At 32.9% G+C, this 19,716-nt stretch overlaps 1 protein-coding gene across 1 annotated transcript; it reads right to left on the reverse strand.

Annotated features, from left to right (window-relative positions):
* Positions 1–18,380: 18,380 nt before the first annotated feature.
* On the reverse strand, positions 18,381–18,764 carry LOC120165392 (polyadenylate-binding protein 1-like 2). The gene has a single exon (XM_039174926.1). The coding sequence runs from the start codon at positions 18,762–18,764 to the stop codon at positions 18,381–18,383; it is 384 nt and encodes a 127-aa protein (XP_039030857.1).
* Positions 18,765–19,716: the final 952 nt, after the last annotated feature.

Consider the following 19,716-nt stretch of genomic DNA (forward strand, 5'->3'; position numbering starts at 1 on the left):
GGAAAATCTGGGTAAGGGTATCGTTACTGGAAGAATAGTATGGATACTAATAGTTTAAATTTGAAGAAATACGATGAACAATATCGATATTGATATGGGTACTGATACTAAGAGGTAGGTATCAATACCATGGATTCCAGAATACATAAATGGTATCGATACTGAAAGGGAGTATCAGTACCATAATATAGAAGTATCAATACCATGCTAGGGGTACCGATACTATTGAGCCTAGAAAATTTAAGATAGAATGAATTTTGATAGAAATTGAATATAATAGTACTTTTAAGTATTATTAAAAGTATAAATATTATAGAGTATACTAACATTGGTATAATATGTGTATTTAATGGATGCTTGGGTAGATCATAACCAAGCTCCTGAGTCAAGCAAGAAAAAGGGCAAAGATAAAGTTGCCGAATAGTTGGACATCATTACAGTATACTAGTGAGGCTTATCAGGTGAGTGCATTTATTGTACTTGTATAAAAGGAGGAAGACTCACGATGAGTCAATCTCAAATGTTTTGTTAAATGTATATTTTACAGTATTTTGGTATATTTTCCTAATGTATATAGAAATGATATTATGAATAAGTTTTAGAGTATGAACTACTCTAAAATGAATGTATGAAAATTAATGTTGTGCAATGGTTATCGATGTTACTGAAATAAATGAAAATACATAACGGTGCATTATTGGAAGAAAAAGTGTCATAAATGAAAATGCATAAGGTCCATTATCGGCATAAAAGATGTCATAAATGAAAATGCATAACGGTGCATTATCGGTATTAAAGTTGCCATAAATGAAAATGCATAAGGGTGCATTATCGGCATAAAAGGTTCCATAAATGAAAATGCATAATGGTGCATTATCGGTATAAAAGGTGCCATAAATGAAAATGCATAATGGTGCATTATTAGCAAAAAAGGTGTCATAAATGAAAATACATAACGGTGTATTATCGGCATAAAAGGTGGCATAAATGAAAATGCAAAACGGTGCATTATCGACATAAAAGGTGCCATAAATGAAAATGCATAACGGTGCATTATTAGCATTAAAGGTGCCACTTATAGTATTCATAAAAGGTGAATGACCATTTCAGCATTTCGATGCAATGTATGTACCTTAAATTCTTATTTAACATATATTGGGCAAAATAAAGTATAATTGGGATTAAAATACAAAAAAATAGGTATGTTGGGCGTACTAAGAAGAGTTTTGATGAATATATGAAAGAAACTTGGTTTAATTGAGATTTTTAACTAATTTTTATAAAGTATACGATTTAGTTCATATTCCAATAGCTCTAAAAGGCTTATGTATGAATTGCAGTTTATTTACAGTATTATGCCTCAATAAGTAAATACTTAACGTGTGTTGATTTCACACGTAGGTACAAGAAAAGACTAACATAGTAAGGACTGTAGTAGAGAACATTAATCCAAGGTTGCTCATCAGTAACTATAGGACAATCAAGTCTTCTTTTGATAATTAGATAACATGCATATGAATTTAAGAAAAAGGCTCTGTAATGTATTTAAGTTATAGCTTTGTAATAGGTTACAACGAATGTTTTATCTTATATTAAAAATATTTTGTTTTTAAATTTGAAATAAAATGTTTTGGGTTTACAAATAAGAAAATGTTTTTAAAAAGTCATGTGACACTTGTGACTTGTGTACGAGAACGTATACGGGAAATGGGGGTTACATGATTGGATACACATAGCTTACACACTTGCACATTGTGGACCTTATGTGATTGAGATTTTCATGCAATTTATACTTGAGATTATTTAAATGTTGTTTACATTCATGCAGTATAATTCTGAGGGTTGAGAAATGAAGTAAATGTTGAATTGGCTTTTCTAGTCTTAATCTATGGTGTTGGTGTATAATTATCTACATATAATGTTTGTGTTACTTGAGAACAAGAAAACATCTAAGTTTAAGGTTTGGATAACTCTCCAAAATTGTTATCATTATAAAACTTTATACCTAGGTTTAGCTTGAAATTAAGTATGTTTAAAAGCATTTTAGGTTTAGTTTAGTCTTATTTTTATATATTTTTGCATTGTTTAAAGTTTGGTTACTTGGGCTAATTTTTGGATTTTTCTTCTGAAAAAGGTGCAGATGATGCAGTGAAAAAGCAAATGCTACACCAACTGATGACTCACTAGGTTGGGCAAAACCTTCTGGAACAGGGACAGTTTGCTAGGATAGTTGTAGCCTCTCCAACCAATTGTTGCTATATGGAGAAACTTTATTGGAGACAATTTCGACCTCCTCCACCTATAAATAGGACCTATTTCAGCTCATTTAATCATCAATTCTTCTTTTTAGCTTCTTCCACACAAATTCTCTCATCTATTCTCCATGGCCACTTAAGCTACAGTGAGGTGGAAATGCTATAGTATCTGGGATCAGCCTTCGTCGAGTAGCATCAGCAGTCAGCAAGATCATTTAGCTACTTAGACTTTTCCCGAGATAGGAAAGTTTAGCTAGTTGATTTATATATTTGGGGTGTTGAATGTTTCAAACTTAGTCGTTTAGGTGGAACCCTTGTTTATATGAATGTTGTCTAATCTACTACTTTGTGCCTCATACTTTATGAATGGTGAAAGTGATTTCATTGTTTAATGTATAATGTTATTTTATTTAGAGATAAATTGAATGATTTGCATACTAATTTTGTGACTTTGGTATTGTGAAAAGAAAATGCATGATGAGATATTTGCTGTCAAATTTTTAGTATCATTATTGTGTAATTATTTGTCTTAGTGAGAGTTAATTCATATTAATTCGATTATAGTTATTAATGCTAAATACATTGTAGTTAATTTGATTGCAAGAATTGAATTAGGAATCTCTTTTATCATCCCATTCCAATTGATTTCTGCATTTGTGCTTAATCAAGTGTTGTAGCATAACTCATCCTCTATTCCATTATATTTTCTCTTTTAAAACTTGTTTGCTTCACATGCCATTTCAACCAACATTTATTTCCCTAACTCAATTGTAAACTTTCTTCTCTTTGTGGGTTTGACATCCGAAATCCCAAAAGGATTTCCACTTTATTACTTTGATACGATAGTGTATGCTTGCACTATACTATAGCATTTTCTAGAGCACCACACGTCTACGTTAACGAAAAATCTTTCAATTTTAGGTTCAAAGGGTAATAATGATTCCTGAAGTCTTCTTCGGGTCATGAAATAGCATAATACCTAAAAACGATAAACGAAAACAAATTTCTACAATGAAAATAAAATAAATGGTACAAAAACTAAAATTAAAATAACCAATTTCCAATCTCTAGCAATGGCACCAAAAACTTGTAGGGTGTATAAATGTAATGCGCAAACTATGCAAGTATACATGTCAATCAAGTAATAAAGTGATAAGTGAGATCTTCTCCGCATGGATTGGAGGTCAATTAAGAGTAGTAAATACACTCAAAATATAAACAAAAGTATAGTGAACTAAGTGATATAAACAGAGTATAAATAATGTTGTGACAAAAGAAAGTTGAGAACTGGGTTAACAAAATAAGACAACGAGACCTCACACGTGTTGGTTTCTAAAGGAATAAAAGGTCAGATGTACTGTGGAATCTTATGTCTTTCCCTAAAGAGATATCTAACAAATTCCAATAATACATTACTCGATGGAGTTTACTATGATGTCTCTCCACTATTCCTAGAAAGAGACTAATAATAAAATGCTACACCTATACATTATTGCATCAACCATAGCAAGTTACTATTTATGAGGCTCTACTCTTTTTAGTCTTTAAAACTCTTTTCTTATTTCTAAGGAGAGTTAGGGTTAAGCTTCCCAAATCTACCCCATCATTCACGTAGATCTAATTTAGCTCTTTCGATTAGTAAACATCAAACTAGTTTAAGGCTAACTTCCAAAAGCTCTTACAAACGTAACCAATTATAACAATGAATGAAACAAGTATTAAAATAGAAAATGCTTATACATTCATTCAACAAAACACAATCATCCACAATAAACCCAATTCAAGCTAAATCAATTTATCGTTGGGCAGAAATCATCCATGAAAAATATTAAAATAACATCCCAAGAGAAATCATAATCATATAAAGAGCAAGACAAAGATAAAGAAAACTCTTAAGCTGTCGTCAATTGATTCACGCCTTGTAAGCTTCTTTTGAGAGCTACCGATATCCTTTGAAGCTCCCAACATTGGAGTTTGTCCCCCCATGAAGAAGAATAGAAGAAATGGAAGAGCAATCATCTTACTCTCTCTTTCTTATCTCATAAAGTCTAACCTCTTTTAATGTGAGTTTCTTTTTCTTTATATAGCAGGGCTCCCTTGGGTTTTTTGCCCTTAATTCTTTGTGTGTCCAAGGGAAATATTCCCTTCACGTGTATGGGACACAGCTGGAAAGGATTCACATAAAAGGCTATAAAAATATCTTCAATTTTTCCTATAAACTCCCAGAAATGCTATCAACAATGCTATAGAAATTCACCTTCTCTCTTCCTTCATTCTCAACCTGCACAAAACCCCACAAAAAACACTTTCCCTCATCACAACACCATTTAATGAAAAATTAAGATAAAAAAACTCCACCGCGTCCATGATTAATGCAACTATGTGCAACTAAATGTGTTTGAAACCAAACAAAAACCCTAGTTGAAAGGCTTGAAATATACCATTTTATGGGATTAACGTAAAACCACCCCCAATATCAAAAGAGCATTGTGTATTGAATTTAGGGTTTTTAAAAATTAAAAAAAATATTTAGTAATATAAATATATGGTAAATTGTATTTACAATGTCTAACATTTTATTTGTTATTTGTTTAATCATTAAACATATCATTTTAGCTTGAATGGACCACTATATTTATTCTAGATATTATAACTTAATATATTATATTAAATATTATAATGTTTTAGATCAATCTATTCCTTTAAAGACTGATTTAAACGATACTACAACAGATACCACCAAACATTAAGTGATGACTCGTTTATATTATCAATTTTTTAATTTTGCTAATTTTATCACTAACATTTAGTTTTACTTTCAATTATGTCACTCCGTTGTTAATGATTTAACGACACGATGACATGGCATCTATGCACCGTGATGTTGCTGACGTGGTTGCCTCACCAAAATGACATCGTTTTGGCGCAACTATTTTGGTGATCAAAAAGCCCAAAACAACGTCGTTTTACTTGAGAAAAACTATTGAAATATTGTTCTTGGGGGATTTAAACTCGAGACCTATTGAAATATAAGTTAAAGCTTAACCATTGAGCCAACTTAAGTTTTAATTATATTTTTCTAAAATTCCTAAAAATCTAAAATTCTAGTTAAGATTAATTCTAAAATTTAAATAACCTATGGAGTAAACCTAAAATTTTCAATTATATTTTTCTTTCTGCTTTCTCTTCATCTTCATCAAAAAACCATTTCCTTTACGACGACAAGCAGACACATCAGTGTTTCAAGAACAACAAGGAGACGACAACATACCCCACAACATAATACTAGCCATGGTCGTTGATAACTCTCCAAAAGAGTTATTATTTACTATCTTTTCACTTAAGTTAAGCTTGAACTTTTGTATCATTAGGATCATTTTAGGTTCATTTTATCATATTTTTCATCATTTGTGCAATATGAGTGAATTTATATCTTTTGGGCTATTTTATCATATTTTGTTGTGATTTGGTATGCTAATGTTGTAGCATTGTTTATGTTGTAGACGTTGATGTGAGATAATGTTGTACTGGATCGCTAAGCAAAAGCTGCAACAACTTGTGACTCAGCAGGCAGTTATAGAATTTTTTGGAATCAAACAACTGTCCATTCCACCTAGAAAATTTCTGGAATATAAAGGAAAATCCTATTTTTCCTATTAGAGGATACTTTGTCCTATGGGATTATAAAAGGGCTAGCCTTCACACTTTTCACATCCTCTCTTCTTCTCCATTAATTTACCTAGCCTTGTTCTTTATTTCCTCCTCCATGGAAGCAACCATGGTAGCTTAAAATACCTTTGGGGAGTGTAACAACAGCCATGAAATAATCGTGTAATAGTGGTAACCGATCGGGGTTTAAGTTTTATTTTGGTTTCTTTTCTTGAAAGAATGAAGATACTTTATTTATTTTGGACAATTTATTTTATTGATGTTATTTGGATTTGAACATAAAGTGTTTGATGAAATGCTTCTTTATGGTTTTTGCTTAAATGTGATAGATCTTTATTGGGTATTTTTAGAGATGGAAATATCTTTATATATGTTAATCTTGATCGGTTTTAGAAATGAAAATTGAGATAGCATGCTAATTTATTTACAACATCGGTGCTTGTGAAAGTGAACTTAAACATATAGAGATGTATGCTGTCAATTTCTTTGCTATGTTAATTGGTTAATTGATGGTTTTCTTAAGAAGTAATTCCATTTGTTTAAGTTTTTAATTCTTGAAATGGGATGAATGTGTTAATCATTGCAAGACGCATAATTATATTTTCACATCAATATCATACTAACAGCTACCAAAGGACAGCATCATTTATTGGTACATTGGTTTGTTTGCTATATTGAATGCTACTGCACTGCCCACCATTTATCATTTTGTTTTCATCATTTTATTTTCTTTTTATTACATTCTCATTTCAACAACAATACACCTCTTTTATATTTGCAACAATAATTCTAGTGTAATACATTAGCTCTTTGTGGGTTTGACATCTGAAGCTTAACAACTTCCACTTTATCATTCTCATATGATAGTTTATGCTTGCACTTTGTTGTAGCATTATTATCAGCATCAAGGTTTTGGCATCGTTGCTGGGGAGCAATTGTATTGCATTAGAGTTTTTTTCCTTTGTTTTTACTAACTTTGTTTATTTTCTGTTTGTAGGTACCCTTTTAGCAAAGTGTTGTTGGGGGATGACCTACAGAAACATCCAAGACTTAGAATTGTCTGATTCAAAAATCAAGTGTACTATCCATCAAAGAAGGTAACAAAATCAGCAAACAAACATGGCCCGCCTTTACAAAATGTCCTGATGCTGCAGCATTATTACAACATCAATGACCGTAATAGGCCCATCCAATAGCACGTGATGCCTATTTTGGATGATTTGAATCCTGGCATCATGAGGTCGGCTATCAATGCTACCCATTTTGAGCTAAAAACAATGATGTTTCGAATGTTGCAATCAATGGGGCAATATAGTGGGCTGCATACTAAGGATCCTAGAGCGTATTTGTGAGCATTCATGGAGGTATGTGATTCTTTTCTACAATAAGGAGTTCTTGAGGATGTATTAAAGCTGAATATTTTTCCTTATTCGTTGCGCGAAAAAGCTAGAGCATGGATCAATTTCCTACCATCCTGGAATAAATTAGCACACAAATTTTTGTTGCGCTTCAATCCACCTAATGTGAATGCGAAGCTGAGGAATTATCTTAACTCCTTCAAGCAACTTGAAGATGAGAATTTATATGAAGCTTGGTAATTATTTAAGGACTCGTTGCAAAAGTGTCCAATCCACAGATTTCCTCATTGGACGCAAATGGAGATATTTTACAACGGGTTGAACATGCATACTCGTATGGTGGTTGATGCTTCTACAAATGGAGCATTGTTGGATAAAACATACAATGAATCAGATGATATTCTGGAAAGAATATCTAACAACGATTATCAATACCCCAACACGATGAACATGTTCAGCATACGCAATGTTGCAGTAATGGATACTGATGTTTTGATTTCAATGGCTTCACAAATCACATCACTGACAAATATGGTTAAGGAATTATAAGAACAAGGGGCATGAACAAGGTAAAATCCACATCTCATCTCTTTTTTGTTTCTTTTGGTGATGTGCATAACTATAAGGAATGCACACAAAACTCCAAGTCTATTTGTAATTATAATAGGAGTGACTACATCAATGCACATGGGAACACCTACAAAGTTAATTTCCAAAATCATCTGATTCTATCTTGGAGAAGCCAAAATGTAGTCAATACCAATGCATTATAGTCCAACTTTGGGAATCCACAACAACATTATTAGTCGCAGCAGCAGTATGTTTAGCAAACCCCACAATTATTACATTACAATTTGCTGACCAATCTATTGTTCATCCCGAAGGCAAAATAAACAATTTGCTAGTACAAGTGGACAAATATATCTTTCCAACTGATTTCATTATCTTGGATTGTGTATCTGACAATAATATGCTAATAATACAAGGCAGACCCTTTCTTGCTACAGCACAAACACTGGTTGATGTCCACAAGGGGGACTCACAATGCAACTGAATGTCCAGCAGATTACATTAAATAATATGCAATGTAATGACAATGTTAAATGTTATGTTGTTGGCAGTATCGAGGGAATAAAGCAATAACCCTTGGATCAATCTTGGAGCATGTCTAATAAGCAAAGGGTGAAATAATATGGTGGCAATATACCCCAACACAATGTTCGATTTGGTTTTATGAACTAAAGCCCAACTAGTTCATTTACTTATTTTTATTTTTTATTTTATTTTTATATTTTTATATTTTATTAGTTTCTTTAACAATGTTTTCTTGATATTTTTTCCTTTTCCTTTTCTTTCTTTTATTTTATTTTTAGGTTGTGCTACCACATTGGCCATCGCACCATCAACCATCACATGCTACTTTTTCTTCAGAACATTAGCTAGAGTTACAAACAGTCATTGTTGCACATCATTCTCTTGAATTCTAGACTGTCATTGTTGCAGAACATCTTCAATATCATTAGGGGAGTATTCTTGTCCCCTCTCCCATGTTTTATTTCCAATTTTTATTATTTTTGTTTGCATGCATTATGGACAATGTGCCTTTTAAGTTTGGGAGTGTGTTGTTTGATGGTGTTGTTCATGTATGTTTTGCATTTATTCATATTGCATGTGTTATTTTTATGCCTTGATGTTCATATATTGTTACTACATTTAAAATATGATGTTGTCTTACTTAATGAAGTTCTTAAAACATTTTTTGATGAAGTTGATGATGAGAAAATTATGTTCTGAAATAAAGGAATATGTTAAATTCTTATTGGAGTTGGGATTTATGGAAAAATTTTACACAATAGGTGTATGTTCTCACTACTTAAAGACATTAGAAATAGTTGAACCCTATAAATCTTATAGCATTAGTAAATATTGTAGCAAACATTGAAATTTCATAATGCTAGCGGTGCCCAAAACTGGCTCTAGTAAAAAAATAAATGAAAAAAATAAAAAATAATTATTTTCCAATCTCTTAGAGGTGCCTATCACTGGCTCTAGCAATAAAATGGAAACACATGAATGTTGAAGGTGCCCATCACTGGCTCAGCATTAGACAAGAAAATAATGGAGGTGCCTAACACTGGCTCTAACAATGAATAAAGCTAGAAGATGTTGCTACATCATTGAAAGTTTAAATAAGTGGATAGCATCAATTTTTTTGTAATTTAGGTAAGCTTTTATTGGATACACCTAGCTCACACACTACAACACTCTATGGATTTTGAATTTGGTAAGTTTACAATACATTCCCTAATTTGATATTAGCTAATGTTATCATATTTGTGACAGCAATGAAAAATTATGAGAACTGAAAAATGAGTTAAAAATCTAAAATGGCTTGGCAACACTGTTTAGCATATTTGCATTCTTTGCATTATACTTGCGTGAAGACAAACAAATACTTAGGTTTGTGGGTGTGATAACTCTCCAAAAGAGTTATTATTTACGACCTTTGTTAATCTTAAACTTTAGTATCATTAGGATCACTTTAGGTTTATTTTATCATATTTTGCATCATTTGTGCATTGTGAGTGAATTTGTATCTTTTGGGCTATTTTATGATATTTTGTTGTGAATTGGTATGTTGATGTTTTAGCGTTATTAATGTTGTAGACGTTGTTGTGAGACGATGTTGTACTAGATTTCTGAGCCGATGCTTTAGCAACTAGTGACTCAACAACCAATTATAGAATTTTCTTAAATCGGATAGTTGTCCATTCCAGCTATAAAATGGATGGAAAATAAAGGAAAAATCTTATTTTTTCCTATTATAGGATGTTTTGACCTTTGGGGCTTATAAAAGGGATAGCCTTCACACTTTTCACATCCTCTCTTCATCTCCATTAACTTCCCTAGCCTCATTCTTTATTTCCTCCTCCATGGCAGCATCCATGGTAGCTTAAGATCACCTTTGGGGAGTGTAGCAACAGCCATGAAGCAGTCGTGTGGCAGCGATGACCGATCGAAGTTCAAGCTTTATTTTGGTTTCTTTGCTTGAAAGAGGGAAGATACTTTAATTAGTTTGGATGATTTATTTTATTGATATTATTTGGATTTGAACATAAAGAGATTATTAAAATGCTTCTTTATGGTTTTTTCTTAAACACTACTTTTATATGTTGGATCTTTATTGGGTATTTTTAGAGATTGAAATATCTTTATGTATGTTAATTTGATCGTTTTTAGAAATGAAAATTATCGAGATTGTATGCTACTTTATTTGCAGCATTGGTGTTTGTGAAAGTGAACATAAACATATGTAGATATGTTGCCAATTGTCTTTGCTATGTTAATTGCTTGATCGATGATTTTGTTCATAAGTAATTTCATTTGGTTAAGTGTTTAATTCTTGAAAGGGGATTAAGGTGTTAATCATTGCAAGACGCATAACTATATTGTTACAACAATATCATACTGACAGCTAGCAAATGACAGCATCCTCCACCTCCTCTTGCCCATAGTGAAGCCATCCTCCTAATCTACGACCATAGTGAGGCCATAATCAAAGACATTTTAGATATATTAACTCAAGTTGCTCTTCTCCTCTTGCCCATTCTCTTACTCCTCGCAATCCAGTTTCTTTCCTTCGACAGTGGCTCCTTTGTCTCCTTCGTCTTCTCGACCGACAAACAAGACACCATTCACCGACTCAGTGGCTCCCTTGTCAACATTGGCCTGTTTTTTCTCGTCGTCTTGTCCTTGCTTTACTCTCGCATTTCCATCTTCGACGGTGGCGATGATTCTGATGATTCACAAGGTCACATTAAAATGCATAGGCTTTTTCATGATATTCATTCATTCGATGCCGTCGAGGATAGGTCATCAGGAAAGTAAGAATCAAAACCTGAAGACGTAATTCTCCGAAATAGAGAACTACATTTGAAAAAAATCCTTGATTTCCAAAACACCCAAACTGTTTATGCAGAGCAGCATTTTTCAATCATTTTTTAAATTACTAAAAAGCTGATGTAATTAATTGGCGCAGAGGCAGATTCTCCTATTGCTAGTGCTGATAGTTAATAGGCCTCCTGAAAAACATGATGTATGGTTCGGGACGATGAATAGCATAATGAAATCACCCACGACACTGTTGTACTCCGATTGCACGCCACTCATTTTCAAAAAGGAGCCGATTCTTGGGGAGAAGTTTTGCAACTTCCGAAAGGAGAACAACATGCCTGTATTCATAAATATTATCGAAGTATTTCTTAGGGTGTGTTTGGTTCACGAAATGTAAGATTACCAGTAGGAATAAAAGATTACAGGGAATAGGATTACTGAGAATGTTGTATTTTGTGTTTGGTTGGTTTAGCAAAAATGTAAGATTAATGTGTTTGATTAAAGGAATAAAAGATTATTAGAATGTATATTTGACCAAATTGTCCTTATTATATATATATATTTTTAACAAGTTAGAAAATATTTATATATTTTCTTTAAAAAAATTTAAATTCATAAAATTTATATAATTTTTTTTTACAAAATTGAAAATATAAAAAAGTTTAATGAAAGAGTATGAAAGAGTAAAAATTTATTTTAACCTCTGAACTTCATATAAAATTTTAATTATAGATTTTTTTTGTAAATCTAAAATAGTTTAAGGATAAATTTGTAATTTAACATTCGTATAATTTTTATTATTCAATGAAATAATAAGGATATTTTTGAAGAAAAAATTTAAGGACATTTTAATCCAAAACGCCGGTAATCCAACAATACCTAAGGAAAGGGAGCTAATGACATTCCCGGTAATATACTCCAAAAAATCTACTATTGGTAATGTAAGATTACAGAAAATAACATTCCCAGTCAACTAAACGGAGGAATGTGGATTCTAATCCCATGGGAATATCAAATTCCCCCTACCAAGCACACCCTCATAGTATTGAATTTGACCCATTTTCTTTTGTTTTCCTTGAAATAGAAAATGGTTTGATTGGGTAGAAGTTCTTTTTATAAACATTATTCAGAACTGAAATTTTAGAAATTTTGAAATTTTAGAAATTTTAGAAATTTTAGGAAATATAATAAAAGCTAAGTTGATTTAATGGTTAAGCTTTAACTCATAATTTAATAGATCTAGAGTTCAAATCCCCCAAGCATAATATTTTAATATTTTTTCTCAAGCAAATCTACGTCGTTTTGGATTTTTTGAGTACCAAAAGAATGTGCCAAACTGACATTGTTTTGATGAGGCAACCATGCCAACAACGTCACGGCGCGCGGATGCCAAGTCATTGTGTCGTTAAATCATTAACGACATAGTGACATAATTGAACATAAAACTAAACATTGGTACTAAAATTGACAAATTAAAATTGAAAGTTTTGTGGTATAAACGAGTCAGTTCTTAAAGTTTGATGGTACTTGATTAGTTTACCCAAATAATAAATATGGTAAATTATATTTACAATATCCAACGTTTTATTTTATTATTTGTTTAATGTTTAAACATGTCATTTTAGCCTAAATGGGCCACTATATTGATTCCAGATACTATAACTTAGTATATTATATTAAATATTATAATATTTTAGATTAATCTAGTCCTTGAAAGACTTATTTAAATGATAAGTTACATCTATTTTTTTTAATATGTCAGAATTTAGTATATATGCTAAATAATGTAATATTTTGATTGCGTTTGTTCTCTAAAAGACTTATACTTTTACTTAAGTTAATCTCTATTTTTGTTTAATAACTAATAATTTAGTGTAATATTTTAATATTATAATATTTTGGTTACAATGGATCCTTGGAATACCTATTTAAATTAAAATTAAACCATATATTTGTTTACTAGATCATAATTCAGTATAACATTGTTAATATTTATGTTGTATTTTATCACTGAAAGACAAATTTAAAATTAAATTTATCCATGTAATATTTAGGTTGCATGGAGAGAAAATACAAACAATTATTATTAAGGATAATATTCTCGCATAACATTAAAATAGTTCTTCATTTACATATTTAAGGAGATGAAAACAATAAACTTTTTCACATAATCATAAATACGAATCTTACATAAAAATTTTAGTCATCATAATATGTAGACTCGTCAAAAGTAATATTGAGTTCTTCAATCTTTTGTGCTTTTTCTTCTCATTTCTTTTACATCTCATGAAACAATTCGTATGGGTCTACTTCATGGATTTCATCTATCTTTGTTACTTTAGTATTCGAAATTGACCCAACACCATTAACCTCAACAAACTCTGTGTACAACTCCACTTTAGATATAGAGTTGACACAGAATCATCCCAGCAATGTAAACATCATTGTTGAGATAAAATTTTGTGCATGTTGTGGGGAATTTAAAATGCAACGAAGATATCTTCCATTTCTTCCTTGTTAAACCTTTTTTAGTATCTTGATGATCAACTCGTCTAGTTAAATTTTTTTAAGGACATAATGAAAGATTTGGAATGATAAAGAACAATTGCAGAGAAAATAGATATTGCATGTTAAGATGAGATTTAGAAAACCATCAATACGACTCTCAATAGTGCACCTTAAAATATATGGAAGTACATCATATGGGAGAGTGATTAAGAATTTTTTAGATTCAATGTGGATTAACTGAATGAGTATGGACCATAAAAAATGTTACTTTTTGTCGATAGAAAATGATAGGTTGAGAAATGAGGTTGTGAGGACCATAACCAAATTTATATAGAGAGAGATGGATGAGGTAAAAAATGTGGAACATAATGATTGATGTGCAACAGGCTTTAGGTATGTCATGCAATGTTCATCTGACAAGGTTTTTCAATAGAAGCGTCTTTCATTTTAATTAGAACTTCCGATGGTTAGGTGGCCATCATGTCCACAGGATTTATGAGAAACGTCCAAATTGTCAAATAAAATAATTCTTGTTTCTCATATGAATAAATGAATAAAGATAGTAAAGACAAGTAGGATCAATTCGCATGGATTAAAAAAATTGATAATGTCATTTCCTGAATTGAATTAACTGCAAAAATAAATGAATGAGGCTTTAGCAATAATAAATATAAAAGTAACAAGGTAAAAATAAATGATAAATTAAAAATAATGAAAGGTGAAAAAGAAAGTAAATAAGGATAAAAGAATTCAATAATGGTGATTTAGCCTTAGGTTTCACTTAGACTCCATTTCAATCGATCATCGAAATATGTATTCTCTCCTGGATTCATGAAGGTTATAGTCAATAAGGCCAACCCTTGTAGCTAACTTTCTTCACCAGTAACAGTAAACTAATGTTTCCAAGTCTATCTCCAAAACGCAATACTTGTTGGACTAACCACTTCTATCGCCATTAGATCCATAACACCTTTAAGTGCTGGAAAAGCCCGACTCGGATTATAGTGTCTCACTAAGAATCAAACCCGATCTTGGATTCTCCTTAGCAAATCGCCACTAAGTTTGTTCACAAGAAGTTGAATTATTTACAATCGATTCTTCCTTCCAATAGTAAATCAAAACAACATTCAAATTAACGACATCTTTTTGAAATGAAAGAGTTAAGATAATTAAAGGAATGAACGATTACCAATCTTAGATTTCAAAGAATCGAATAATGTATCTGAAGTTTTTAAGTGCTCAACACTCACAGTTAGAATTGAGTCATCGTAAAAACCTTTGGCTAAGTGAAAGTTTAGCTGAACATGGATTCAAACATGCTTAGATTTTTTTATGGAAAATAAAAGAAGAAGAAAGTAAAAGAAAAAAAAATAAACTTTTAGAAAAATAGCCAATGTAAAAACCAAAATCCAATATGTGTTTCAATGTTGAACATAGGGGTATTTATACCAAAATCTAGAAGAAAATAACTAAAAGATAAATAACAATATTCAAAATAAAATCATAAATTTAAATCTAAAAGGTTTATCACAAAGATAGAGATAGAACATTTAAAATGTGTGGCTCGGATTGAACTCTGTTTTATCTTCTTGATAACCTCCATTTTGTTTTAGCTCGGCAAATAAAATTTATCAATAATTTAGCAAATAAGAGCCTCATTAAAAACCTCCCAACCTAGATGGAGGAAAAGAGTATTCAAAACTACGTACAAGGAACAAAAACAACCAGGTGTTAACAATATCATTACAACGAGAAGTCAAAACCAAATGCCAGCCAATCTCCTTACACTTACAGTACTAAGAGAATCTAACAATAATACTACAGAACCACATCTAGGAGGGTTCCTACATTAAAACTCAAGTTGTGATCCTCGATAAACCACCTTACCAGAGAATCACTGCCCGGCTTAGAATCAAACACAGCAATAAATAAATTGTATCAACAAAGAAGAGCAAACAACGACGATCTCTAACCCCTCAAGACACAAGAACTCAATCACCTGATTACACAGACTCCTTGAAAATAACTCGGCTAACCACCAATTCCCCAAGGTTCCTACAACCAAGCTGTAAGGAATATTGTAACCTACCGCACCAACCACAATAACCAAGATCACAGTAGTCCTTATGGACATCACGAAACAACCAAGCCTACTACTAAACAGACATCAATAACCAAACAAAATCAGAAGAATCACCATAACGTTATCGCATAATAATAACAATAACTTCCCACCCTTCAATCTAGGAATATTGAGACGGTTTAATAAACTCCTCGAAAGTATCTCACCAACGCCAAGAACTCAAAGACGGGATACCAACCATATCAACGCCACTTGGGAATCTGTCTCAACTTCTTTATCTTAAAACTTGAAAAGGGTTATGCAATTCGCCTTGAAAAAAGTCTCATTTAGCAACCTGTTTTTCATCAAAGACGAGGCATTCGAATGGAGTGTATAAAAACTCAAAATTTTCATCTCCCAATTTCATTTATGCAGTTGAACAACAAAAATGTTGACATTATTCCCCAAAATTCACCAAACTTTCACCTACACACTGCTTTGACTTCAAAAGAAAAGCAACATCAACCCCCCAAAAACCAGCTTCAGCAATGGCTACATGATCCACTAATCCTCTATAAATCCACCCGCTTCAACTTTGTTTACTCCAAAGCAGCTAACGATCCAAAACCAACTTCATCAATGGCTACAAGATCCACTAATCTCCACAAAATTGACCCAGCTCAACTTCGCTTACTCAATTTTATGTGAATTTCCATGCGCTTCTGACAAAGCTTGATTCCTGAAATAAGAGGCGATATCCACCCAAAAGAGACAAAAGTCAGACTCGTCTAAAGTCTCATCTTCACACTCATGCGGCAACAACATTTCAACTCTAAACTGCTACAAAAACAAACAGCAAACAATAGACTTTGCTCCCACCTAAAAACGTATAGCAAACCTATAAAGAATTATCATCACAAAACTACTAACTACCAGTAGACCCTACACGATTCAACCCATCTTTAATTCATTTCTAACAATGCTAATTCCTTCACCACCTCCAGCTCCTCGCCGGTTATCTGGATACCTATGTTTTTTTCCCAAAGCCAAAGTTTCTCGGCTTCTTTATACGCAGCCAACAATCTACCTTTTAAATCTGAATCAGATAACAACCTTCCTGATAACTCTGAGGACTCCAAATCTTTTATCTTCAATTTGAGCTTCTTAAACGCTTGATCCCTTTTTATTCTACTTGGAACCGACAAAACTTGATATTGTAGTTTCAAAAGAGATTGTCCAAATCATCCAAAACAAAATCATTCAACCCCTTTATGTCCTTAAGAGCCCTCGATTTGTTATCTTATAACAATTTTTTATCGTTCTCCACTGGACCCACAAGTTTTTCTATTATCTTTCGGCTAACTAAACCAGCAGTTGAAAATGAATTCTCACCAGCCACTCCTTTTAGATTCCGCAAGTGATTCATAACATTAGTTGCAGGAGAATCTTTTCCACTACTCATATTGAAACCATCACTACTCTTGACATTCTTGCCAGCTTCTCGATTATTTTCAATGCACTCCTAAGAAAAGCTTTAACCTTCCCTATTGATCCTTCAACTCTTTTAGCATCAACTTCAAAATGACAGCCCGACTCTCCACCAGACTTGGAACGATTTTTGTAGCCAAGTTTTTCAGTCGAAAGCCCATCTTCAGAAACAATCACTTCTTTGACCCAACTTGAATCTAGCCCAGCCAACCCAATATGGTCGTCACCCTTTGACCCCTTTATTGATTCGCAGTTTCCATCAGTACGAGAAGGATCCTGAGCTACCATAATAACTCCTCCACCACTCAATTCTGATTCCTTCAGAAGGCGTGTTTTCTCGGGTGAATGAAGGTCATCATTTCTATTGAATTCGTTCCTAAAGCAACACGCAATTAATGCAACATCCCTCACCTCTTCAGTTCTCTCAACCTTAGCCGAAGACGCGCAGAGTTATCATCTTCTGGTGAGTTCATCTGGAAATCCTCCTTATGATCATTCGAACCTCCCTTCAATTTTTGTTTGATTCCCCATTGATTTGATTTTCCAACATCATCCAAAATACCGATTTCCAATACTCAAATCTAGTGAATATAGTTTCCAATTTTAATCTCCACTATTTCATCAATCCTCTTATCTTAGTTTGTAGTTATCAGAATCGTTACGTTCTCACAATCGATGGAATGATTTGCATTCTCACCTAAAGATTCAAAATTTCCCCATAACTCTGCCACCCTTTTAAGGGTAATATGATTCCAGCAATGCAATGAGATACCCAAAACCTTAATCCAGGTCGCCCTCTCTGTCTTATCCAACGATTCTAACCAGAGATCGACCTTCGAGAAGATTTCTTTCAGATATGACCAGTTCATGTCTTCTATCATGAACAATTCGTCATCTTCAAAGCTTAGTAGAAAGAATTTACCTCCAATAGGCTGGACTTTGATGCTCTGTATTCCTCATTTCTGCAAACGAAAAACTAATCTCCCTCACGCTGCAAACCGTTGACATCCTGTCCACCATGCATCTTTTCTATTTCCACAAGACCTCTTTCTCTAGAAAGCCTTTTATTCACTTCACTGAACTCACCTCATTTCTGCCCAACCTTCCACCTTCTTTATTTTTAGCCTGAAAATTACAAATTTGTTCCTACTCTTGGTTCAAGTTCCTTTGAAAAGCCTCCTTAGATGCCTCTGCTTGATTAAAACCCCCTCCCCATCTCCTTGTCTCCCTGTCAGCGTTTCTTAAACCTCCCTCTCTTGATAATCCTCTAGACTTTTCAAATTGAACCGATAATTTGAAACCGTTTAGAACAAAACTGTTAAGCTTCTCCATACCACGTTCTACCTCTACCTTGCTTCCAAACCTAACAAAACCAAGCCGCTTACCTCTTCTTCTTAGCTTATTTGCAATGAACGCACCAGTGACATTCCCATATCGAGCAAATATGAACCATAGACCCTTCCAATGTAATGCCCTTGGGATATTTTTCACAAACAACGAAACTACATGAGTTGCTGCTGAATCGTTCATCTTTCATAAGTGGTTATCTTTTTATTAAATCTTGCATCAATTACAATTTTTAAAAAATAAAATATATTCAATTATAAGTCAACTACTCCTAGATTTATTTGAGTAGTTTAAGTGTACTTCTACTCCAGAATTGTGGGTTAAGGTTAACACAGACGGATCAAGAATGGAGAGTACTAGTATGGCTTCTTGTGGGGTGTTGTTCGGGATCATGAGGGAGTATGGATGATTGGATTTAAGAAATTTCTTGGTATTTGTTCTGTTCTGAAGGCGGAGGTCGGGGAGTTTGCGTCGGTCTCCACTGCACCTGGAATATGGGTATGCGAAAAGTGATTGCCGAGACGGATAGCTTAAACGCTATCCGCTTAATTTATGATCATCAAATGAGAAGTAGGTCGTTAACTATTGTGGACCATATTTATGGTTTAATTGATCGTCATTGGGAGGTTCGATTCCAGCATGTTTTGCGATAAGGGAATAGTGTTGCTAACAGGTTAGCGAGAAGTGCAGGTCCTAATATAGGTGAAGCTCAAATGCTTTGTTCTCCCCCTGCTGGTATCATTAACGTGTTGCATGAGGATATTGATTAAAGCATGGTGTTGAAGTTGCTTTACCAAAAATTCGAATTTGTCTATAAGATAATGCAAGATCACCTTCCAGAAGATGCTGACTGAATTACCTAAATCTGCCACATTGAAAAATGTCATGCCCAAATCTTTCCCATATCTCCAGCCACGATTCCTAAAAAAATTACAGATTTTGTCTCTCACAGTTGGTTCTGGCCAATTTATCCAAATGAAGCTCTTAAGAGAAAATAAGCCAAAACAGAGGATAAATTAGCAATACCCAATCGAAAACAAGGAGTAAATAACAATAAATGTTTGCAATATTTAACACCCATCAATTTTTTTTCATTTTGAGTACTTTTCATGGTTGTAAAACCCTTGGACTCTCG

Source organism: Hibiscus syriacus, unplaced genomic scaffold (genome assembly GCF_006381635.1).
Source record: "Hibiscus syriacus cultivar Baekdansim isolate YM2019G1 unplaced genomic scaffold, ASM638163v2 tig00111582_pilon, whole genome shotgun sequence".
Taxonomy (NCBI): Eukaryota; Viridiplantae; Streptophyta; class Magnoliopsida; order Malvales; family Malvaceae; genus Hibiscus; species Hibiscus syriacus.

Coding starts and splice junctions, on each gene's coding strand:
- LOC120165392 (XM_039174926.1), bottom strand. CDS start 18,764: ATGAACGATTCAGCAGCAACTCATGTAGTTTCGTTGTTTGTGAAAAAT.